General features: G+C 35.9%; 2 protein-coding genes across 4 annotated transcripts; both read left to right on the top strand.

The window, feature by feature from the left end:
• The first annotated feature begins 987 nt into the window (after window positions 1–987).
• On the top strand, window positions 988–7,291 carry LOC132097595 (gastrula zinc finger protein XlCGF57.1-like). 3 transcript variants are annotated; one of them, XR_009422764.1, is made up of 4 exons: window positions 1,020–1,592; window positions 2,004–2,072; window positions 2,170–2,233; window positions 2,356–2,662. XR_009422764.1 is itself a non-coding variant. In XM_059503429.1 (2 exons), exons 1-2 carry the CDS (start codon window positions 1,508–1,510, stop codon window positions 7,140–7,142), a joined length of 1,827 nt encoding a protein of 608 aa, XP_059359412.1. In that variant the 5' UTR covers window positions 988–1,507; the 3' UTR covers window positions 7,143–7,291. The 3 variants fall into 3 exon arrangements, 1 of the variants encoding a protein (XP_059359412.1); XR_009422763.1 differs by lacking the exon at window positions 2,004–2,072 and having other exon boundaries at window positions 1,030–1,592; XM_059503429.1 differs by lacking the exons at window positions 2,004–2,072; window positions 2,170–2,233; window positions 2,356–2,662 and adding an exon at window positions 5,401–7,291 and having other exon boundaries at window positions 988–1,592.
• Window positions 7,292–12,874: 5,583 nt separating this feature from the next.
• On the top strand, window positions 12,875–19,165 carry LOC132097596 (major histocompatibility complex class I-related gene protein-like). The gene is made up of 5 exons (XM_059503430.1): window positions 12,875–13,039; window positions 14,207–14,464; window positions 14,685–14,963; window positions 18,416–18,706; window positions 18,844–19,165. The coding sequence occupies exons 1-5, from the start codon at window positions 12,991–12,993 to the stop codon at window positions 18,972–18,974; spliced, it is 1,008 nt and encodes a 335-aa protein (XP_059359413.1). The 5' UTR covers window positions 12,875–12,990; the 3' UTR covers window positions 18,975–19,165.
• The last annotated feature ends 5,547 nt before the right edge of the window (window positions 19,166–24,712 follow it).

Here is a 24,712-nt window from a genome sequence, read left to right as displayed (position 1 = left end):
GTATGTAACCTTGGTTCCCTGAGTAGGGAACGTGATGCTGCGATGCTTGGCCGTTCCGTACCTTCGATAGCGCTTCCTTCGTCATAGTGTAAATCTGATGAAATGGCGCTCTGCACACATATATAGCATACGTACGAATGGGTGGTGCTAAGCGCTATTGGCCAATAAATTGGCATGATGGTATAAGGGCTTCAGACATTCATAGGATTTGAACTTGTACTGCCAGATCTGAGAGGTTGTAAGTGCTGACTTGACGTTGACAAACAAATGTGACATCATATACCTCTGTAAATAAATACAATTTAAATTCACGTATCGCACTTTGAATGGAACATATTACATTCGCTTTGAACTGGAATCATGGCAAAATAACCTGTCCACTTTTTTTACAGGGGCACTTAATTAAATTTGAATCGAACAAACGTCTGAAGCCATAAGAGAAATAAAATGTGTAGAGCAGGGGGCGTGAGTACTGGAATTGAGAACCGCTGACGTACGTTGACTCATCTGGTTAGTCAGAAAAAAAAGGCAGAAATTTACAGTAAACTTTTTATTTTTATTTTTAACCATAAACTGGAATAATGGTTAGTGGAACTGCAAACATGGCATGAAAAAAAAAAAAATTATGTTATAAGAACGTGTGTTATATTGACTAAGTTTAGACCAAAACCTGAATCGCAGAATGAAGATAATTTATTGATAAAGTTCCTGTAACGGTGCGTGGTTTCTGAAACATCAGTTTTGTTTTGTTTTTTTCTTCAGTTATACAGCATCTTGCATTTCAGATGCTGTGTAGGCTGATCTTTCAACACATTAGTGGACAACATGTTTTATACATGTATTTTACCAAGCATACACTTTCAATTTTACTCTGAATTTCGTTTAATTTGTATGTTTTTTATTATTATTATTTAATGTATACATTTTCATGCACTGTCTATGATTTTAGGCAGCGTGTAAACGGGACTTTTATTTTGATCTGTCAGTGACATCACATGGCAGTACCGCTCTCCTCTGGCTCAACAAAGGTTTGAGTTTTATCACGCTTACGTATTTGAGGTGTTGAAATCGATACGAATCGATCAATCGATGTGTGGATTTTACAAGTAATGTGAAATGATGGACTATGTGAGCTGCCGTGTAACGCTTTACATTTACGTTTTCAGTTAACAGGCAAATAGCCTACCGTGTTCTCTCCTGTCATTAAATTTTAATCTTCAAAATCTTGACTTTCAGTTACATTACAGCCTTTTTATTATTCTATTTTTGTGTCTGAAAACTGAACTAAGGCGTTACACGAACCCTGGTCGTTTTATCTCGTAAATGGCCCACTATTTATGTGTGTTACTTGTTTGAGTAAAGCGCATTCATTCTTATGTAAATAACATATTAGAGTCGGATTTGTATTTCTTTCTGTTAATTGTTTTCCTCATATTAACCGATACAAAATGTCCAAACATACAGGAACAAGAAACTGAGAACATCTGAAATATATACTGTTCTCAAGATGGCATCTATTAAAGAGGAGATTGAAGACGTGAGCATTTCAGAAACATTCAGAGTGAAAAATGAAGATGCAGAGGATGACACAGGTTGGTTTATTAGTTACTGGTTTGTTTATCAGTTTTTTTGTTTTTTTTAAATGTTGGCCTTTAAACAAATGAATGATGAATTTGAAAAGGGAAAAAAAATACAATAATTTAAGTTCTCATAATGCATTTAATGTACTTCAGCTTCATTTGTATAGCTACATGTGAAGATAGGATACTAAATAAGTTGCTTATGTTACAGGTTGTGTTTACTGTACACAGCTGGCTGAACTTTTATTTTCTTTAGGGGAATTTCTAACATGATTAAAGATAGTACTTTAAAGGTCCTTTACAAATATTAATAGTTTTATTTAGAAACATATCGTCTTGGAGAACCATTTTATGCTGAAATTAATAATTGTTTAGAAAAAATAAAGAAATCTCTCTCTCAAAAAAAATATAAATCTTTCAAAGCCACCACATTATCGATTATCTGGAGTTAAGCCATCCAGCTAAACAAGACTGTCAGCATACTCTCAGCAGGTACTTTATATCCTTATCAAAATGTCTTAAAATGTTCATTTTAAAATTTTAACTTGTTTCAGTATGCTGTCCTTTTTTATTTTTATATTTTTAACAGCACATGTAAGTGTGTCATGCTCTGTTCAGCTGATGATACTTATCTCCTATTCTCCACTAAGCTGGTAAGTGAGAGATATATAATTTATGGTCCATATTGTTTGTGAGACATAATTGGGCATAGCAACTTTAACTTAAACAACTAGAGTGTAATTTTTAAGACAACTTAGTATTTCTACTCCAACAGATGCTGTCACACCCCACAGACTCATCTGCAAAGATCAACTGCCACTCATTTTTACAAAAATATACATTTTGATGGATGTGAAGACATCACAGGCAACTGCAAAAAGATTTAACTGAAACTTTGCCTTTGTTTCTTTTTTTTACTTTTTGTGTCTATTTGTTCTATTATATTTAATTTACTTATTTACTCAGTCTTAATTTACATTCAAATGTCAAGTGCAATTTTTATGCTTTCATGTAATGACTTTTTAGAGCATTGTTATTTTTGCTATAATTTCCCATGTCAATAAAAACCATAATTTACATAACTTGCTGTTTGTTCGTTTTTGTTTAAACATAAGAGGATGCAATGTATAAATGGCCTCAGAGATTGATAGAGGGGTAAAAACTCATAATATTAATAAATAAAAACTAATATTAATAAATCTATTATTTAAAAGGAATTAAAGCTTATTACAATTGTTTTCATGACAAATATGGCTGCAAGATGCAGAACCTTAATCTGGTGCCCTTTAGAAAAAAAAATTGTTAAAAGTGCATAGCTCAGGTTACGTGTTGTCATATTGCAAGCAGTATTAACTCTTATGCCTTACAAGTCAAACTGGTTTGTTACAACTAAATACAGCTTTCAAATGAGACTGCTCAATGAATATGGCCATAGCCATATCATCCTGCAACCCAATACTGGCGGCCCACTGAAGCTAAGCAGGGTTGAGCCTGGTTAGTACCTGGACGGGAGACCTCCTGGGAAAACAATGTTGCTGTTGGAAGAGGTGTTAGTGAGGCCAGCAGGGGGTGCTCACCCTGTTGTATACCCCAGTAGTGACTGGGACACTATACTGTTAAAAGCACCATCCTTTTGATGAGATGTTAAACCAAGGTCCTGACTCTCTGTGGTCATTAAAAATCCCATGGCACTACTTCTAAAAGAATAGGGGTGTAACCCTGGTGTCCTAGCCAAATTCCGTCCACTGACCTTTGTCAATCATGGCCTCCTAATAATTAGATTAGATTAGATTAGATTCAACTTTATTGTCACTGCACATGTAAGGTACAAGGCAACGAAATGCAGTAAAATGCATTGGATGAGGATTATTCAATGGATGAATAATCCTCATCCATTGAATTGGCTCTATTTTTCTCTCTCCTCTCCACCTGTGGCGGGTTTGTGGTGAGCATACTGGCACCGTTGTCCTGTGGATGCTGCACATTATTATATACAGGTGCATCTCAATAAATTAGAATGTTGTGGAAAAGTTCATTTATTTCAGTAATTTAATTCAAATTGTGAAACTCGTGTATTAAATAAATTCAGTACACACAGACTGAAGTAGTTTATGTCTTTGGTTCTTTTAATTGTGATGATTTTGGCCATCATTTAACAAAATCCCACCAATTCACTATCTCAGCAAATTAGAATACTTCATGGAAGCCCAGGTTTCTTTGACAGTGGCCTTCAGCTCATCTGCATTTTTTGGTCTCTTGTTTCTCATTTTCCTTTTGACAGTAACCCATATATTCTCTATGGAGTTCAGGTCTGGAGAATTTGCTGGCCAGTCAAGCACACTAACAACATGGTCATTTAACCAACTTTTGGTGCTTTTGGCAGTGTGGGCAGGTGCCAAATCCTGCTGGAAAATGAAATCATCATCTTCAAAAAGCTGGTCAGCAAAAGGAAGCATGAAGTGCCCTAGAATTTCTTGGTAAACGGGTGGCTTGACTTTGGTTTTCAAAAAACACAGTGGACCAACACCAGCAGATGACTTTGCACCCCAAATTATCACAGACCGTGGAAACTTAACACTGGACTTCAAGCAACTTGGGCTATGAGCTTCTCCACCCTTTCTCCAGACTCTAGGACCTTGGTTTCCAAATGAAATACAAAACTTGCTCTCATCTGAAAAGAGGACTTTGGACCACTGGGCAACAGTCCAGTTCTTCTTCTCCTTAACCTGGGTAAGACGCCTCTGACATTGTCTGTGGTTCAGGAGTGGCTTAACGAGAGGAATACGACAACTGTAACCAAATTCCTTAACACGTCTCAATGCCTTGACCCCAGCTTCGGTCCATTCCTTGTGAAGTTCACTGAAATTCTTAAATCGATTTTGCTTGATAATCCTCAAGTAGGGGTGTTCCGATCACGATCGGCCGATCTCATAAGGCTGTGGTTGGTTGTGCATCTTTTTCTTTCAAACCTTTTCCTTCCACTAAACTTTCTGTTAACATGCTTGGATAAAGCACTCTGTGAACAGCCAGCTTCTTTGGCAATGAATGTTTGTACCCTCCTTACCCTCCTTGTGAAGGGTGTCAATTATTGTCTTCAGGATAACTTTCAGATCAGCAGTCTTCCCTATGATTGTGTAGCCTATAGTGAACCAAACTGAGAAACCATTTTGGAGGCTCAGGAAACCTTTGCAGGTGTTTTGAGCTGATTAGTTGATTGGCATGTTACCATATTCTAAATTGTAGGAATAGTGAATTGGTGGGATTTTGTTAAATGATAGCCAAAATCATCACAATTAAAAGAACCAAAGACTTAAACTACTTCAGTCTGTGTGCATTAAATTTATTTAATATAGGAGTTTCACAATTTGAGCTGAATTACTGAAATTAACTTTTCCACAACATTCTAATTTATTGAGATGCACCTGTAAATGCCTCATTCATTCATACATTCAATATCTATGAGTGATTCATATAATTCACCACAGACATTGGAATATGGGTTTACATACATGATGAACAAGAGATATTTAAATTTATGCTGTAGACCACTTTAGCTTTATATGAAAAAGGTGTATTTGATTTTATAATAGCAAATTATGCTTACAAGTAATAGCAATTTATTTAGAATCCAAAAATAATTTAATCAGTGATCTAAATGATTATAAAAATAACTGTTGCAGGTCTCTAGACTTGCTTATTTGCTATTGGTATGATAATGGGGAATTAGCCTTCAGTACACTGAATAAATAGCAGTTTGATGTCATTTACCTTGTGCCATTTAACTGTGTTAACTTGTATATTTTTTTTTTTTCCATCTTAGACCTGGTGGTGATGAAAGTGGAAAGTCAAGAACTATATGAAACGGAGGAGGAAGATCCATACGGTAAACAGCATGGAGAAAAAAATTGGTTGCAGACTGAAAAGGAGCCCTCGCAAAACAAATCTCGAAAGAAAAGTTTTAAAAACTGTTACATCTGCCCTCAATGTGGCAGGAATTTCACTTATGAAAAAAGCCTTAAAAAACATGAGTTAATGCACAATGTACAGAGCCCTTTCACCTGCCAACAGTGTGGGAACATTTTCACTACGAATGGAAGCCTTAAAAACCACATGAGAATTCACACTGGAGAGAAGCCTTTCACATGTAATCAGTGTGGAAAGAGTTACACACGAAGCAAGACCTTAAAGGATCACATGAGAATTCACACTGGAGAAAGGCCTTTTAAGTGTGATCAGTGTGGAAAGAGTTACATACGAAGCAAAACCTTAAAGGATCACATGAGGATTCACACTGGAGAAAGGCCTTTTAAGTGTGATCAGTGTGGAAAGAGTTTCATACATAAAGTAACCCTTAATTTACACAAGAAAATTCACTTAAGAGAGAGCCATTTTATTTGCCATCAGTGTGGAAAAAGTTTCAAAGACATTGAACGCCTTAACAGGCATGTGATAATTCACTCTGGAGAGAAGCCCTTCAAGTGCCAGCAATGTGGAAAGGGGTTCCAAATAAAAAACAACCTAAAGGCACATATGAAATGTCACATCGAGGAAAAGCCTTTCAAGTGCCATCAATGTGGAAAGTGTCTAAAACACGAAACATCCCTTAATTACCACATGAGACTTCACACTGGAGAAAGGCCTTTCACCTGTCTTCAGTGTGGAAAGAGTTTCATTCTTGAAGGACAACTTAGTCGTCACATAAGATACATACACACTGAGGAGAAGCCTTTTGTGTGCCATTACTGTGGAAGGATTTGTGAAAGCAAATCAAACCTTAAGATTCACATACAAGTTCACACAGGAGAAAAGCCTTTCTCTTGCCCTCAGTGTGGAAAGAGTTTCATACATAAAGGTCTCCTTAATTATCATATGAGGCTGCACACTGGAGAAAAGCCCTTCAGCTGCCATCATTGTGGAATGAGTTTCAGATATAAAGGACTTCTTAATGGTCACATGAGAAGTGTTCACACCAATGAGAAGCCTTTTACGTGCCATCACTGTGGAAGGATTTGCGAAAGCAAATCTAAACTTCAGATTCACATGCGAATTCACACTGGAGAAAAGCCGTTCTCCTGTCCTTGTGGTAAAAGTTTCGCACTTAAAGGAAACCTCACAGCTCACATGAGGCTTCACACTGGAGACCGGCCTTACATGTGTGTTCAGTGTGAGAAGAGTTTCGCCTATCTAAGACAGTTGAAAGGTCATTTGCAAACTCATTTTGGAGAGAAATCCCAGTGTTCTGAATGTGGCAAGAAGTTTGCAAAAACAAGCAATTTCAAAAATCATATGCGCATTCACTCTGGACTAAGGCCGTTTAATTGTGATCAATGTAATAAAAATTTTATTTTGCAATCACACTTAGAGATACACCTGAAAAGTCACGCAGACAAGAGACCCTATTTGTGTTCTTTGTGTAAAAAGAGATTTAAATGGCTGTGCAATTTAAGATCGCACAAGAGATTTCATATCAGTAAACCTATTTCCAAAGCAACCTACTTGAAACGAAAACAACAAATCCATACTGAAGAAAAACCTGACACTGTAAAAGTGGTGGTCACGTGATGGCACCTTAATTGTGTTAAAGTCGCTGCCCTTGATCAGTTTAAAGTCATGTTTTGGAGCTACAATGTGTCATGGCTGGACATTTCTGATACTGTTGTGGGGTTATGAGTGGGGATGGAGGAGATACTGTATCCCCAGGTTTTTTTTTGCAGTTTTACTTGTTTGTATGGGCAAGACATTAATCCACTTGAAAATATAGACCCTTTATATAAGCATAATCAATCCTACATTTAACTCGTAAATGTATTTCAGTAGCTTTTTTAGTGAGATGGATATATTAAAATCTCACATTTTAGTCTGCATCAGTTTAGCAACTAGTAAACCAGTTCTTTAAGAGTAGGTAGGGGGCTGTATGGAGTAGCATACCAATTTAGTGAAAGTGTAAATCCTTTCATTTAAATGTGCTTGTATGAATAGCATGTAAACCATTCTGTTGTGTTTGTTTTGTGTTTGTTGACTAGTCATGGCTTCATTTTCCTCTATTGAATTCCTAACATTTTAAGTCAGCATTCAAACACATAACATTTTATGCACAAGTGGATTTATAGCCTGTCAGTAAACATTACAGTGCCACCTTCAGGCTGAATTACACAAGGATACTAGACCTCTTCAAAAAGTGTGTCTGCATGTGTTCCGTGATTAACAGAATAAATATGAATAACGTATTAATGTAAAAACTATCATAATATCTATTAAATATATAAAGTAAGCTAGCACTATGACCCAGAATCCGCCCCATGTCAATTCATAGCTGCTATTGGTACTCATGAGTGAAATTCAAATACAGACCCTTAATATGATTTTTTCATTTATTAAGAAAATACAAAAGTACATAAAACATAAAAACAAGTGTCCCAATTCATCTTCATGCCTTATCCCAATTCACTGTGGCAAGCCTATAATATTAATTCAAATTTTGCACTGTCGAGTCATTCATTTCCCACATTATTTTTGTGTCTTCTCATCATTTCTATAAACGTCTCCAGTTATTATGTGTGTGATGCATGTTGCTACAATAAATAGTGTTGTTTGACTAGCTAGGAAACTATATATAAATGATGTTTTTAATGCTTTTCATTCCGTATAAACAGGGCCTAAATGTTGTTTTTACCATCAGAATGTTTCATGTACTTCATGTTTTTTTTTTTTTTTTTTTTTACTATTAATGCATATGCATGCTACTATTCATATTGTACTTTTTTTTCAATGCGCTGCCTTTTGAAACAATTGTTAAAAATAATAATAGTGAGAACTGTAAACATGACACAAGTGAGAACAATGAAGAAAAAAAAATGCAGTAATATTTTAGATGAGTTTTGGCAATTGTGCCCCCAGCGGTCTTAGTGGGGGGGTCTTAGTGGTTTTAGAAAGCAAGCACACACTGCACAGATAGTGGTAGTTTATCTACTGTCATTTTTATCCGCAGTTAAAGCAGGTAAGTCAGATTACAGATGTTCTTGTGCTTTTACAGATGTGCTTTTAACCATTTGCCGTTGATAATAGGCTATGTGTACTACTAAAAGTAAAACGTTTAGAGCCATTTCATTCCAAATACTGCAACTTGTGTAACAATATAGCTGCAAGATGTGTTTAATTCATCTATTTTCATTTTGCCGTTTTATTCAAATAAAAAAGCCTTCTCGGAAGTGAAACTACGAAAAAGCGAAAGTTTATTCGACGAGTTTATTCTCGTTTACCACGAAATGTTTCATGTGACACCCCATAATAAACATGCATTACTACTTTTATCTTCAACAGCACCTACATTTCACGGATGATGAGAACATTAACATGCATATAAATTTGGATGGTAATGCAAATCACGTTTATTAATACCAATACAACTGTAGCATAGGTCAGAGAAAAAAATGAGTTTAGAAATCTAATATCCTAAGTGTTCCGGGGTGTGTTTTTATCCTTTTTTTTTTTTTTAATGCCAAGGTACCAAAGATACAAATACAGATAACATCAACATCACGTGCAAAGAGGTGACACTACGTGCCAAGCATCATTAACAGACATATGCAACAGTAAATAAATAATACAAAACAAAAACTTTAACAAAATAAATTAAAAATATTAAATAAATGAATCGTTTTACAAGCTTTGAGATTCTTGGAAGATGAAATAGTTTGAATATACTGTTGAGCCTCTTTTTCAAAAACAATATATAAAGGATTTTGACGATTGAATTTACTACGGTGAATGTGAAATTTTGCAAGAAGTAATAATAGGTTAATAATAAAATATTCCTTAATTTTATCTTTTGGTATATTAAAGAAGCCAAACAGTACATCCTTAAAAAGCAGAGAGAAACCATGGAGCACACTGCGATTGACAACACTACAGAATTCAATCCAAAATTGCTGTGTGTGAGGACAATCCCAAAATATATGTACATCTGTTTCATTAGGGTCACCACAAAAACAACAGCTTGTATCGATGTCTGATTTAAATCTTTTCAAAAACACTTTAGTTGGGTAAAATCTGTGTAATAATTTGAATGAGATCTCTCTAACCTTGTTTGTTATTATGTATTTCGAAGACAGAGTCCATACTTTTTTCCAATCAATATGATCAACCACATTCCTCCAATAAAACACAACATAAGGAGTTGTTACAAGCTCCTTTTGAAAAAGTGATCTAATCTTAAAGTTACGTGATGAAGAAGGTGACAGAAAGCATAGTTTTCCTACTGGGATTTCAAATGGGTCTAAAGAAATAGATAAAGTGCTGGATGATCTAACAGAGTCCCTTAAAAGCATAACAGCTCCTTTAGGAATAGCGTCCATAACAATGGAAAATTCTTTGGGAGTTACTGGAAAATTAAATTTACATAAAAATTCTTCATAACTTAAAAGAAGACCTTCTGAGTTAAATAACTGGGAAACAATCAGAATGTTTTTCACAAACAAACCAACTACTAAAAAACAAAGATTTTCTCTTATATAAAATGTCTTGATTGTTCCAAATGAAGTACCGGTGAGGGGAGAAATTGTGCTTAAAGATTAATGACCATGCAAGTAATGCCTGTTTGTGAAATTTAGATAAATTGTAAGGGATTCTAGCAATATTATAATTACAGATCAATAGGAAAGGGAGACCACCTAATTTGGAAAAATAGTAATTGGGGATAAAATTCCAGATTGAGTTTGGGTTACACAAAAACTGTCTAATCCAATTAATTTTGAAAGTGTTGTTCAAAGAAGAGAAATCAAGGAAATTCAACCCACCATGCTCATACGTGTTCATTAATACAGACTTCTTAATATAATGTATTTTGTTTTTCCAAACAAAATTAAACAGGATTTTATCAACTGATTTACAAATTTTGTTGTCCACATATAGAGAGAGTGCAGAGTATGTAAGCCTGGAGATGCCCTCCGCCTTAGCAAGCAGTATTCTGCCTCTCAAGCTCAAGTCTCTCTGCAACCATGCATTGAATCTTCTTTGGGCTTTTATTATAACCGGATCAAAATTCAGTGTACATCTTTTATCTTGGTTTTTAGTTATCATAATGCCTAAATATGTAATCTCGGATTTAACTGGAATATTATAAATAGTGAGTGCTGTACAATCTTTAATAGACATTAATTCACATTTACTTATGTTTAGATTAAGACCTGAAGCTTCAGAGAACAGTTTTATATAATTAATGGTTATAGGGATTTGGGAAGCATCTCTCAAAAATAAGGTGGTGTCATCTGCTAATTGACTTATAAATATTTCTCGATCTGCTACACGGATACCCTGAATACCACTTTCACATACAAAAGTTGACAGTAGCTGCACACAGAGAAGAAATAAATAGGGAGAAAGGGGACAACCTTGTCTAACTCCTCTGGATAAACTAAACCTTGGTGAAGTGCCAGTCTTTAATTCAATCGAAGCACTTCCATTATTGTGAAGGGTTTTAATTACTCTGCAAAACATGTCCCCAAAACCAAACTAACCTAATGAATTGATAATAAATTGGTGCTCTAAAGAATCAAAAGCCTTATAGAAATCTAAGAAAAGAATGAAGCTGTCCTCCTGAATCAAGTCTGAATAATCTAATAAATCAAGAATCAACCTTATATTGTTAACAATGTGTCTTTTGTTTAAGAAACCAGATTGTGTCTCATCTATAACAGAACCCAATACAGATTTTAGTCTTTTAGCAAACATAATAGCTAAGATTTTATAATCACTGTTAAGCAGAGAAATGGGTCGCCAATTGTCAATTAAGAGTAAATCTTTTTTAGGCTTCGGAATTAAAGTAATTAAGCCTTAAGTGAGAGTCGGGGGGAGAGCCTCATTCTGTATGCTTTCTTCAAAAACCTTAAGTAAAAAAGGACACAATTCTTTAGAGAATTGTTTATAAAACTCTGAGGTAAGCCCGTCCGTTCCGGGAGATTTATTGTTTTTAAGTTCTAGAATTGAGTTACTAACTTCAGATAAAGTAATTTCACTATCACAGAGATTTCTGTCATCACTTGAGATAGTCTTACAATCTTTAACAGACTCCAGAAAAGTATGGGCTGCCTCTTCCGAAAAGTTTTTTTTATACAGATTACTGTAAAATTTAGCACAGAAATGTGCAATTGACTGAGGATTATTAGTGACAGTCCCCTCAATATTAAGAGTTTCAATTAGTGAAGTACTTACGCGATTCTTTTCTAATCTGAAAAAATATGCTGTGTTACATTCTCCCTCCTCCAGCCATTTTTGTCTAGATCTAATATAAGCAACCTGTGCCCTATAAGTGTACATCTCATCTAATTTAGACTGCAGGTCAGCATACTCAAGCTTATCAGATTCAGAAAACAACTCTGGGGGTTTAGAAGAAAGTATTGCAATTTTAGACACCACTTTATTTTCTTCTGCCCTCTTAAGTTTAGCTAAATTACTACTGAATTTTCTAAAGTATTTACTAATTTCAAATTTTAACAGCTCCCACTGGCAACAATATGAATCTAACACTAAAGCTTTTCTCCAGTACTGCTCAATCAATAATGTAGTGTGTTTTTATCCTTTTAAATGTGTATCAATCTATTTCGACGTCAGAGTGTGCGCCGTTATCCGCTGTGTTTGACGTCAGATTGTGCGCTGCTGACTGCTTCTGATTGGCCAAGGTGACTTCACGATTTGGGTTATATCGCCGCCTGCTGGTGTGGCATGCTCTTGACAGCGCTTGATAGCATGTTTTTGCGTTTTCATGTGGACGGGATTTTTTTTTTAAACGCAGGAGGAAAAACTCCGGTTATAAAAAATACCCGTGTCCGTGTGGACTAGGCCTAAGTTTCCAGAACCACTGCACTACACTCACCTAAAGGATTATTAGGAACACATGTTCAATTTCTATTATCTAATCAACCAATTACATGGCAGTTGCTTCAATGCATTTAGGGATGTGGTCCTGGTCAAGACAATCTCTTGAACTCCAAACTGAGTCACTTCTGCTTCCTGCCTTTGTTTGCGCTCTAGCCTCTTGGGCTGATAGAAGAGTTGACAAGACTGTTTTTGATAATCAAACAAAATGCAGTGTCTGAATGCAAAATCTGCCCATAATAATTGGCTTCACAAATAAAACAATAGCAAACCATCTGTATTAAAAGTCAGTTGAGGACAAAAAACATACGCCCCTGTCACCCTTTCTCACCACATTAGCGACGCCCCTGGTATTGGTGTGAAATTGTTAGAGACTGAAGACATGACACTTCACGCACACCGACAGGTGGCAGTAACTGCCTTGTTACACGCTAAAAACGAAGAAGAAGAAGAACAAACTGTTGATAACGGACACTCTTAAAAGAACCCCTTAACTTGTACATATTTTTCGAGCCACCGGTGTTAATTATTTGAGAGAATGCTTACTCTTGTGTGTTTGTTGTCATTTTGGCCAGTCGTTCACGCAGGTATGTTAGTGCTTCTATCCTGTATATTTCAACCATATGGTGAGGACAGACACTAACGTTAATCAGTTTTTGAATGCGTTTGCTCTAAATCTGGCTGTAAATACTAGCTTGGTTTTTGCTTGTAACTTTTTTGGGGTAATTGTTTAGTTTTGATAATGTTTCTTTTTGGAAAATACTGGTTATTGTTTGGTGCCAAATTAATTTAAAAAGCTGTGACTTCTGAACATTTGTAAAGTCATGCAAATAGTTTTTGCCAAATTATTTCGTAGTCTGTGACTTTTAATATCTTTTAGTGTTGAAGTAAAACATTGAACACACATTTTATTTACTTTATTTGTTTAAAATGTCTGTCTTCTATCTTGATGGACGGATAAAGAGAGCTTGTCACTGTGCGTCTGCTCATGCGCAGGGTTCTGTCGCTGTCAAAATAAAAGTTCCTGCGCTGTCATAATAATTCTGACAAGAAAAGTGATGCTAGAAATTTACAGATATAATGCTATTTAGAAAACGTACATTTATTGTAATGTGAGAGAAAGGTGGGTATTTGACCTTCTATTACCAAAACATCTTACAGCTGTTTTTATGCTTGAGGTTTTTTTTTTTTTTGCAGAAGCTATTTGCATTAATGTTATTTACACGAAGTGCAAATAGCGCAACCATTAAGTGTAAAAAGTGTTTAGATGCTTTTTTATAATTAGTGTTAATGAGAGTACATTGTAGTAAATTATAAAACAGTAATAACCTAATAACAACTTAGTCAGTGTATGATCATTTTTTATTACCAGAATACATTGATGTTGCCATGTAGGTACCTTATTTGTCCCTATCACCCTTAGACCTACTCCTACTGAACCTGTGGATCAGTAAAGGTATTCTTGATGGTCCAAGAAGGGAGACACATTTTTTGAGTATTCAATATAAGCTGCATGCCTTCTTGTCGATTTGAATTGCAGTTCATGTAAACAGCCTTTGACAAGTCAAGCAATTTTTTCTTACCACGGCCTTTGGCTTTTCTAACCAAACAAATGAAAATAACTTGATGGTTTCTGGTTTCTGGCCTCTGTGTCCCTTTCTGTAGAGGTTTGCAGGATTGTAAATTTGTATCTAGAGTAATGATGTAATTTGACATTGTACTAATACTATATGCTTGTCCTTGTGTATTCACAGGTTCTCACTCACTGATGGCTTTGGCAACATATATAGTCGGACAAACACAATTTCCTGAGTTCAGTGTTGTGGTGATGTTGGATGATGTGCAAATAGTGTATTATGACTCAACCACATGGAAACCTGTCTATCGCTCTCACAGTGATTCAAAATATTATGAAGAGGAGCAAAGTGATGCTGGTGTTGTATTGCGTGATATGTATTATGACATGAAAGATCGAGCCTTTTATCTTAAGGAGCACCAAAATCACACAGATGGTGAGAGCTATAGTCATATAAAAAATAAAAAAAAAACATTAAATGACATATGTAGTTTTTTTTTTCTTTAAAATCTATAACCTAATTTTTGTCATTGTACTCTGTAGTACATGTAGCTTTTTTGCTTTTACATCTGTTTTTTATTATTTCACATCTTATATTGTACTATGGTATTGAAGAATAATACATCTTAACTTTTTTTTTTTTAATTCGTTTGAAGGTGTACATGTTCATCAGAGACTTGTTGGATGTGAACTGTTAAACGGCGATAAACCAGGTCAGCTTCATTACTGGGATGGTTTTGGTGGACAAAATATGGAGGAGTTTATATTTGATGTAGGAAAACACGCTATCCAGATAAAGATGCCGTGGGTGATAACATGGGACCAACTAAAACGGGTTCATGAAAACTTTATGTATGAAAATGTTTATCATCCTATTTGCATTAAAACTTTGAGAAGGTACCTGAATATGGAGAAGAACAACGTGTTGAGAAAAGGTGAGAGGATCAACTTTATCAACTTACATATAATTAAGAAAAAAGCATGATCAAAAAATATAACCCAGACAGCTGTGCTAACAGAGAATGTGACTCTGAAAACCAGGGAAAGACTTGGAATAAAAAACGGCCCTGGACTTTGACTAAACCCGGCCCAAAGCAATCGGCGCGCGGAAACTAGACAAAAGTCTGTCTGCACCATCTTTGTGTACTGTTGATTTAAACACTCAACTTAAACACTCTCTGTACTGTCATGTATTTTGTGTCAGGTAAATACTGCTGCAAAGTTCTCCACTAAATAATATACTCCGTCTCAAACCAATATTATATAATAAAATATAATGTAAAATATAAATAAATAACTATGATTACAGTGCAGCATTACCAATCCCAGCTTGTAGGCCTGCTCATATTAAAAAAAAAAAAAAAAAAATATATATATATATATATATAACTTTTCCAAAGTGAAAAGTGCAGCATCAACCGTTTCAGTTTTTAGACCTGCTCAGATTTCGTTACTGCGTTGGACCGATCGGAATTAAGACCATTCTGTTTAAGGTCTGTTTAAATTCCGACGGGAGCTGCGTTTGAATTACAATCGTTTTTTCCTAGTTGTAGTGATGTTCACACTCGCGTGATGGCTTTTGAAAATCTTAGGCCGGTGACACACTGGCATATTGCACCTGTCAAACATAGTCTATTTTGCCGTCAATACTGTTGACGGTGTCCTTAACCCTCTGGAGTCTGGTTCATTATGTATTTTGTCGTGATTACTGTACAGCACTTTGGTCGGCTAAAAAACGGAAGTAAATTTGCTCTAGAAATAAACTAACTTGAACTTGAACTTGATTCTAAGGGTATTTTTGGGGCCTGGAGAAGTTTTGTCATGCCCTGACATTTGTGCTTTTTTTCAGTTTCTTATAAATATCTAAATGGCTAAAGTCTAATCTCACTGTAATCAGCACAAACTGGGCTATAATAATATGTGAAATGCATGCATGTACATGATTGTATTTTTTAGAAAATAAATGTTATGCGTGGTTAGTGAAAAACTAAAAAATTTTAATCACTTGAATAAGGCCATAAAACACATAAAGAACAATGGTTCCCGGGACTTTTGAGAACTGGAGCTTGTAGCCTAGAATTTTTCTTTCTAAATTATGTGAAAATCATCCTGGTTACTCACTTACAGAAAAAAATATATAGATTTAAATTTTCTAAGACACTTTTTGTTGGTAAGTCATATGCGAGTAGGCGTCAACTATCATGAATATCATTGTGATTTACACCTGAGAAGACAAAGGCCTGCATAATGAGCCTTTCAGTCAGCTGTGTCACTGAGAGGGAGGAGTTACAAGAATGTGAGGACAAAATAAATCTATATAATTTTATGTTTGTAGTTTATTAAGAATACATTTAATTATCCCACAGCATAATTTAATATACACTTGGGGGAGCAGTTAAACAGTTTATTAGGAACAATCAAAGCTGACTTTCAAACTAATTTTTTGGCCTCATTACTCCAGTCACACAATCCTTCAGAAATCCTTTTAACAATCTTATTTTCTACAAAAAAACATTTATTGTTAGTTTTATTATCATTATTATTATTATTAATGTTGAAAAGAGCTGAGAATATTTTTCTGTTTTTTTAGGGGGAATGAATTGAAAGAACAGCATTGTTTTTACATTTGTTAGTAATCTTTATTTGTTACATTTATATTATTTACATCAAGCTTTTGAATGGTATAGTATTGTATGTTGTTATTGAAACTTCATAATGTTTCACTTGATTATACATTTAGTCAGGAATTATAGTTTGGAAAAAGTCTAACTAGTAAAATGTAGGCTTTATATTTATGCTCAACATGAAGTATAGATACAGACACCGAAAACGCGAAGCAGCCGTCACGCAACTGACACGCAGCAGAAACGCCACGCTCACGCAAAGCAGCCAGTGTGTCACCGGCCTTAGAATCAGCTGCAGGTGGGATTTGCGCTGAACTCTGAGACTTCCGCCACTTAATATGTTCGTTTGGAAACACAAAAATGTACCTATGTTCCGCATACAAAATATTGCATTCGGTACACACGTGCACCGTACCGAAAGCTCTGTACTGAAATGGTCCGGTACGAATACACGTACCGTTACACCCCTAATACTTACTGTATTTTTCAGACTATAAGTCGCACTTTTTGTTCATAGTTTGGCTGGTCCTGCTACTTATAGTCAGGTGTGACTTATTTACACTGTTCAGGACGTTACTTTGAAAAAAGTGATTAGATATAGTTACTCACTACTTGTTCCAAAAACTAACTGAGTAACTGAATTACTCTATAATAAAAGTAACTCGTTACCAGGGAAAGTAATTATTTGCGTTACTGTAAAAAAAAAAAAAAAAGTTGCTATATGTCTATATGTTGCTATATGTAAGTTTTTTTTTTTTTTTTGCAGTTTTCACAAGTCAGGTCTTCGTAAATAACTTTCGATATTTATTGCACGTCAACAGACAGCAAGAGTTTTATCCTGTACTTCAAGTATTAACTTTGTAAGAAAAGTGTTTTTGGCCACTAGCTTTGTAGATGCGTGTGTATCACATTACATGTACACATTACATGCACGTTCTTGCCTTTGACCTCAATGAATTTGAAGTAGTGCTTATATCTCCACCTTGAAAATGCCAACTTTTCATCAGATTGCTCCTGACTCGCCATCTCTGCTGCTGCTGTGAATCTCTGTTTAGCTGTTGTGTGTGTGTGTGTGCGTGTGTGTGTGTTTGGCGCTGCTGGCGCGTGTGCCGGCATGTGTGTAAAAACACTGGCTCTAATTGGCTACCATGAAACACATGACTCTGCCTTAGCCAATCATAATCGCTTATCTCGTTATCAATTAACCCACCTCCTCACTCACTGTGTGAGCCAGGGGTGCGTTCGGATTACATAGTTTATTAAATCAATGCATAGTAACGCACCACATTTAACGTCCAGTAATGTTAACCCCATTGTAACGATGGGAAAAGTAATTAGTTAGATTACCCTGTTACTGAAAAAATAACGTCGTTACCTAACGCCGTTCTTTTTAATGGCATTATTCCAAACACTGCTTATCTAAAAATAGAGCGCCCTCTCGTGGCTGTAGACGGTAATGTTTTCTCTTGGTTCTAAATAAATGCGACTTACAATCTAGTGCGAATTTTTTTTTTTTTTTTTTCCCTTCATCATGATGTATTTTTGGACTGATGCGACTTATACTATGAGGTGATGACTGTGTGTGTGGTGGGCCGGCCCACCAGCCGTCCTGGAGTACCGGCCTTTCTGTGGTTCTCCAGATCACACAAATGGCCAGTCCGCCCCTGCTGAAAACTATATGAAACATGCTTATTATAAATTAATGACTGATGCAATGAACCCAACGGCTTAGCAACAGTAATACTTCTCGACCTCCTCTTTAGTGAAACCCAGAGTCAGACTCATGAAGAAGATGCTCTCGGACTCTCATGGGCTTCAGATCAGCTGTCTGGCCACTGGTTTTTACCCCCGTCACATTAACCTGACCCTGTTCAGAGATGGTCAGCCTGTGGATGATGATCAGATCAAAGGAGGACAGATTCTGCCCAACGGAGACGGAACATACCAGATGAGGAAGAGTTTGGTGATCAATGAAGAAGAGCTACGCGAGGAACATAAATACAACTGCACAATGAAGCACCTCAGTCTGGACAACAAACTGCACATTATCTTTGGTAAATAAAAACTAAGAATTAAGGAAAATGCCTCTTTGGAAATTAAATTTGACATTAGGTTTAATAACAAAAACTAACTTTATATGACTGTAGCTTAATGATTTCTATTTTTTTTTTTTTTGTCACCCCAATTTCAGATGTGGCTGAATCTGTTCCAGGATCATCTACGCAGTCTGTAGTTTTCATTGTGCTGGTGTTAGTGTTTGTGGTTCTCATCATAACTGCACTCATTAAATGGAAGAGGATACGAGTTGCTGGTAAATGTTGAGTAGAAAGGTACTAAAGATCAATTTATCTGATGTTCAAGTAAACTGGTGAAGCAACAGAAAATACTTGGTTCTTGAATGAAAAATTAATAATCTGTGTTCACCCTATCTAAGTCTTAAGTGTAGTTTAGCGATGCTTTAAACTTAATTATGCTGTAAGTGTGTACCTTCTTCATTCTCATTTAGGTTCAGTTTCCAAGATAACACAGAGTCATTACACCCAGACCCCAAGTGAGTAAACATATTAATATAATTTTTTTTACTACTTTAGTAAGCGATGAAATAAAAAATGTAAATATTGTTTTATTTTTCCAACACTTTTTTTTTTCAAAAACATATACTGTAATTATTACAGTATTTATATCTCTGTTTATATATCTTTAAATGTAATCTTTTACATTATGTAGTAATGTCTTCATCTTTGTTCTACTTTAGTGCGGGATGCAACTTGAAAGAAAGTATGAGGGGCCGTGCAAGACTTAATTCATTCTGGCACTCTTACACGCTTACATTCTCCTTTCACATACATATATTCAAGAATTGCTTTCACACACTTACATTCTCCTTTCAGATACATATATTTTTTCTTTCACACACTTTCATTCTTCTTACACATGCATACATTTCTAATCTTACACACACTTACATTCTCCTTTCAGATACATATATTTTTTCTTTCACACACTTTCAATCTTCTTACACATGCATACATTTCTACTCTTACACACACTTACATTCTCCTTTCATATGCATATATTTTTGCTTTCACGCACACATACATTCTCCTTACAAATACATATATTTTTGCTTTCAAACTCATACATTCTCCTTATACATATATTTCTACTCTCACACACATACATTCTCCTTTCACATACATATACACACATACATGTATAGATGTATGTAAGAGAAGAATGTATGTATGTGCGAGAGAGAGTATAGTGGAAACGGAAGGCGTTTAGTTGAAACGGAAGGAGTATAGTGGAAACGGAAGGCGTTTAGTTGAAACGGAAGGCAGGTTAGGCGCGATCAGGCTCACCGTGACAGGTCTTGATCAGCATGGCTGAGGTAGATGAGGAAGCCGCAGATGTATTTCAGCAAGCTATCTGGGTTTTAAAAAATAAATGAATATTATTATTGTGAAAAGGTTACATGGCCTCGTCCTTTGAGCGAGTTGTGATTGAGGACACGAGCTCAGCCTCAGTCGTGTTGCCAGATAGATGTATTATAAGCGTCCAAGGTTTTTTTTTTTTTTTTTCATTTAATTTAGGAAGTGAATAAAGTGGGAGGTTGCAAGTTAGTGACAGCGAAATCTTTATATTATTTAAATAACTCAAGACTCATTGCGGTTTATTTATTTTTAGATTTTCATTTACTTATTTAATTATTTTTTTTCAATTGCAGCTCTGCGTGCAGCAATAACTCAGTGCTAGAATAGTGATCTATAAGCGCCACCTGTTGTCAGAGATTGATTTAGCATTTTCATCAGAATCAGAAAGAGCTTTATTGCCAAGTGTTTACACACAGAAGAAATTTCGTCAGGAGCTTCCAGTACAGAAATTACAAACATAGTGCAGACACACATATAATTAAGGAAATAAAACTAATAATAATAAATAGTAATAATAAAATATTCATTAAGCCAATCTTGTTTTGTGCACTTGCTTCATGTTGCATATATTTTTTTTTTGTTTGTTTGCTCAAGGTTAGTATGGTCATTAACAGAGCAAAATAAACATTTAATAAATGTAAAAAAAAAAAAGAAGAAGAACTAAATAAATTGGCAACGAGAATGGGAATCGGCTCATTTGATTGTAAAATAAAAAAAATCCTGATCAGTGCATCCTTAACTGGAATAGTTAGGCCTACCTGAAAGACCCGAAAAAGCATGGTTTATTTATTTGTTCAAATTGGTTGTTATTTATTACAATACAATGTTTAGTCAACAATGAAAACAATAAGTCTTATTGATTGATTGATTGATTGATTGTGGCAAGTCCTGTGAAAATTTTGCCAGGGCAAGTAAAAAATAAATAAACCACAGGCCGAACTGGACCAGTTGAAAATGTCTTTAGCGTTAAGCCCTGTTAATACGATCAAAATCAGTGTCTAAGTACTTGTACACAGATCTTTAGAACACGGTTACATAATGATATGTTAAAAATAAAAACTTAAAATATGTACTTGAAAAGTAAACAGGATGACTTTGAATAGCATAACTGTAAAATTGTGAGGAAGAGCTAAGCAAGTCTTGCACATGTATTTCCTGCTCTGAGAGTGACGTCCTGCTTAAACAGGAAGTAATGGATACCAAAAAAGGTAGAAATATATATATATACAGTACAGACCAAAAGTTTGGACACACCTTCTCATTCAAAGAGTTTTCTTTATTTTCATGACTATGAAAGTTGTAGATTCACACTGAAGGCATCAAAACTATGAATTAACACATGTGGAATTATATATGGAATTATATACATAACAAAAAAGTGTGAAACAACTGAAAATATGTCATATTCTAGGTTCTTCAAAGTAGCCACCTTTTGCTTTGATTACTGCTTTGCACACTCTTGCCATTCTCTTGATGAGCTTCAAGAGGTAGTCACCTGAAATGGTCTTCCAACAGTCTTGAAGGAGTTCCCCGAGAGATGCTTAGCACTTGTTGGCCCTTTTGCCTTCTGTCTGCGGTCCAGCTCACCCCTAAACCATCTCGATTGGGTTCAGGTCCGGTGACTGTGGAGGCCAGGTCATCTGGCGCAGCACCCCATCATTCTCCTTCTGGGTCATATAGCCCTTGATGCCTTCAGTGTGACTGTTTTGTCAGTGTGATATATATATGTATATGTATATGTATATATATATATATATATATATATATGTAAAAGGAGAATGCATGTGTGTGAAAGCAAAAAAAAATATGTATGTGTAAGGAGAATGTATGTGTGTAAAGCAAGAATATATGTATGTGAAAGGAGAATGTAAGTGTGTGAGAGAGAGTAGAAATGTATGTATGTGAAAGGAGAATTTAAGTGTGTGAAAGCAAGAATATATGTATGTGTAAGGAGAGTGTATGTGTGTGAGAGTAGAAATGTATGTATGTGAAAGGGAAATGTATGTGTGTGAGAGTAGAAATGTATGTATGTGAAAGGGGAATGTATGTGTGTGAGAGTAGAAATGTATTTACGTGAATGGAGAATGTATGTGTGTGAGAGTGCCAGAATGAATTATGGCTTATATGGCCCCCCATAAGAAATGAGCCTGTATGAACTGAAATTGATGAGGTAATATGCACACAGTATTTGGTCTCACTTGTTTCCTCTGGACGTCGGAGTCTCTGATGAGACACTGGAAAGTTGCACCAAGGAGAACGCTCATCAAGCTGTATCCTCTTAGAAGAAATAAGAAATATAGCTGATTGAACCACAATGATGTATGTGTGTATATATATATATATATATATATATATATGTGTGTGTGTGTGTGTGTGTGTGTGTGTATATGTATGTATGTGTGTATATATATATATATATATATATATATATATTAGGGGTGTAACAGTTCACAAAATTCATGGTTCGATACGATACACTGGTGTCACGGTTCGGTTCGGTACATTTTAGATACAGCAAAAAGAAAAAATTGGCAGATAAATTTCCTTGATTTTTAAAAAATGTTTTATTTATTAAAACTAACAGTATGTTTTTTTTTACATTGAACAATGATGGAGCTATTCTTTACCCATCTTCTATAGTGTTTTCTTAGCAGCATACTGTATAAAACAAAAACAGCTCCTTATAATAGAAAATGAAAATGTTATATTATTGTAGTAGTTATGAACAAATATAAAGATGTAACTTTTTATATTGTTACAACGTGTGTGTGGAGAGTTATTAACAAACCAGTCAACAGGAGGCAGTAGTGTCTGTTATTTTTTTAATTCGGAACTCAATATTCAAACTTACGCCGCCGCCTTCACACTGGCAGTTGAAATCAGCTCCGTAATACGCAATACGCCCCCAGTGGAAGTCGTACACAACGGTGAAAAGTGTCGGAAGCCTCGGAACCGAGTAGAACAAAAATGGCGGAAAGGCTGACAGCGCGACACCCTGAAATACTCCCTGAAATCCTCACCGTTGTTCAGACGCAGCTCACCCACCAGGCGGTGAAACTCCCCGTACTGATACCTCTCTGCCAGGTAGTATTTTACCCACATGGATCTCTTTTTTTTTTGCTTGCTTCTCCAGTATAGGAGAGCAACAGCAAGAGCATTGACAAGTCTACGATTAGCCATAATATAATTTTCTGGCTGTATGTGAATGAGCGGGAAAATGGCCACAACATTGAATTGTACAATATTTAAATATTTAATTATTTAATTGTATTAACTGCATAAATTACGTTATAAAATCATTAAAATGAAAAAATGACATGACAACTTCTCGTTATAAAATCATTATTTATTTTATTAAAAGTTAAGAATTCAGGTTTGTTTATCAGTACCATAGCAACGCCAACTTCCGCTGAAATTGTCGGATAGGAACCGCACCGCGGTTTTTCGCACCGCACTCGTTCGCACCTGGTTCGGACCCATTCGCATGCGGTCTGCGAATCTCCATAGAAAATGAATGCCTTCCGGTCGTTTCGCTGCCGTATCGGAGCTGATTTCAACTGCCAGTGTGAAGGCGGCGTTACACAGGCAAGGCCATATCACAAGTGACTCCCCTACACATCTCTCTCCATGACGGTGACAGTGACCCTTTTTTATAACATGGCAGTAAATGAACCTAAATCAACTCAAATTAACTCAGACATGAACATGTATAACATTACTAACACAAGAACTCAACCATCTTGCTTAAATAACCCATAATTGAACGTTAAACAAATACCCATGATGCACCTGGCTGCCAGTGCTGACTTACGGGTCATTACAATATGGAACTCTATAACTCTTTATATTGAGTGTGTTTTTACTCAGTTGGTTCTCTATAGGGCTTATGTTTTTTGGAACAAAGCAGGAATTACGGTCTGTCTGAAATGGGCTCGTGAAGGAATATTGTAACGGGGCTCAATTACATTAAGCATGTTCTTAAAACCTACGTTTTCCACTACAGAGTGGGCCTTTCACACAGGACGCGGTATGCGCGGCACTTGCCGCTGGGTTCAGCGTTGCCCTTCAGATACAACGCGATTTGCGCTGCGCTATGGCGTAGGCGGAGTTTTAAAAACTTAAAAAAAAACTTCCATAATGCGTACCGCGTACCGAACCGAAAGCCTCGTACCGAACGGTTCAATACGAATACGCGTATCGTTACACCCCTAATATATATATATATTAGTGGTGGGCCGTTATCTGCGTTAATGTGAGACTCTTATCGGGCGATAAAAAAATATCGCTGTTAATCTATTCTCAAAGTTGGGTTAAGAGCTGGCTATGATGACTTTCACCTTGATATTTTATATAACCGACTGGCTGAGGCCAGCCTAAAAGAGATGCTCAGGACAGTTGACGGGCCACTGCTGCGCATCGTCATGAAAGCTTATCTTTTTCACGTGTTTTTAATCCTTACCGCTTGTCGATTTAAACATTAAAGCATCCAAAAACAAGACGCAGAAAAGCTGAACAGAGTAGCTGGTTACTCGCGCGCTGTGTTCGGTGCGCACGAAAGAGAGAGAGCCGCATATCACGGACAGCGAACCGAGCTCTCTTCTGCGAAGTTCTCCTCGAAGTCCCTCC

This window comes from Carassius carassius, chromosome 21, assembly GCF_963082965.1.
Source record: "Carassius carassius chromosome 21, fCarCar2.1, whole genome shotgun sequence".
Classification (NCBI taxonomy): domain Eukaryota; kingdom Metazoa; phylum Chordata; class Actinopteri; order Cypriniformes; family Cyprinidae; genus Carassius; species Carassius carassius.
This window is presented reverse-complemented; position numbering and strand designations above follow the sequence as displayed.

Bases quoted from the DNA above. Each gene is read 5' to 3' on its own strand.
- LOC132097595 (XM_059503429.1), top strand. From the start codon at position 1,508: ATGGCATCTATTAAAGAGGAGATTGAAGACGTGAGCATTTCAGAAACA. The intron at 1,593-5,400 runs GTTGGTTTATTA...TTTCCATCTTAG, and splicing joins AGATGCAGAGGATGACACAG to ACCTGGTGGTGATGAAAGTG.
- LOC132097596 (XM_059503430.1), top strand. From the start codon at position 12,991: ATGCTTACTCTTGTGTGTTTGTTGTCATTTTGGCCAGTCGTTCACGCA. The intron at 13,040-14,206 runs GTATGTTAGTGC...GTGTATTCACAG, and splicing joins TTGGCCAGTCGTTCACGCAG to GTTCTCACTCACTGATGGCT. The intron at 14,964-18,415 runs GTGAGAGGATCA...CCTCCTCTTTAG, and splicing joins GAACAACGTGTTGAGAAAAG to TGAAACCCAGAGTCAGACTC.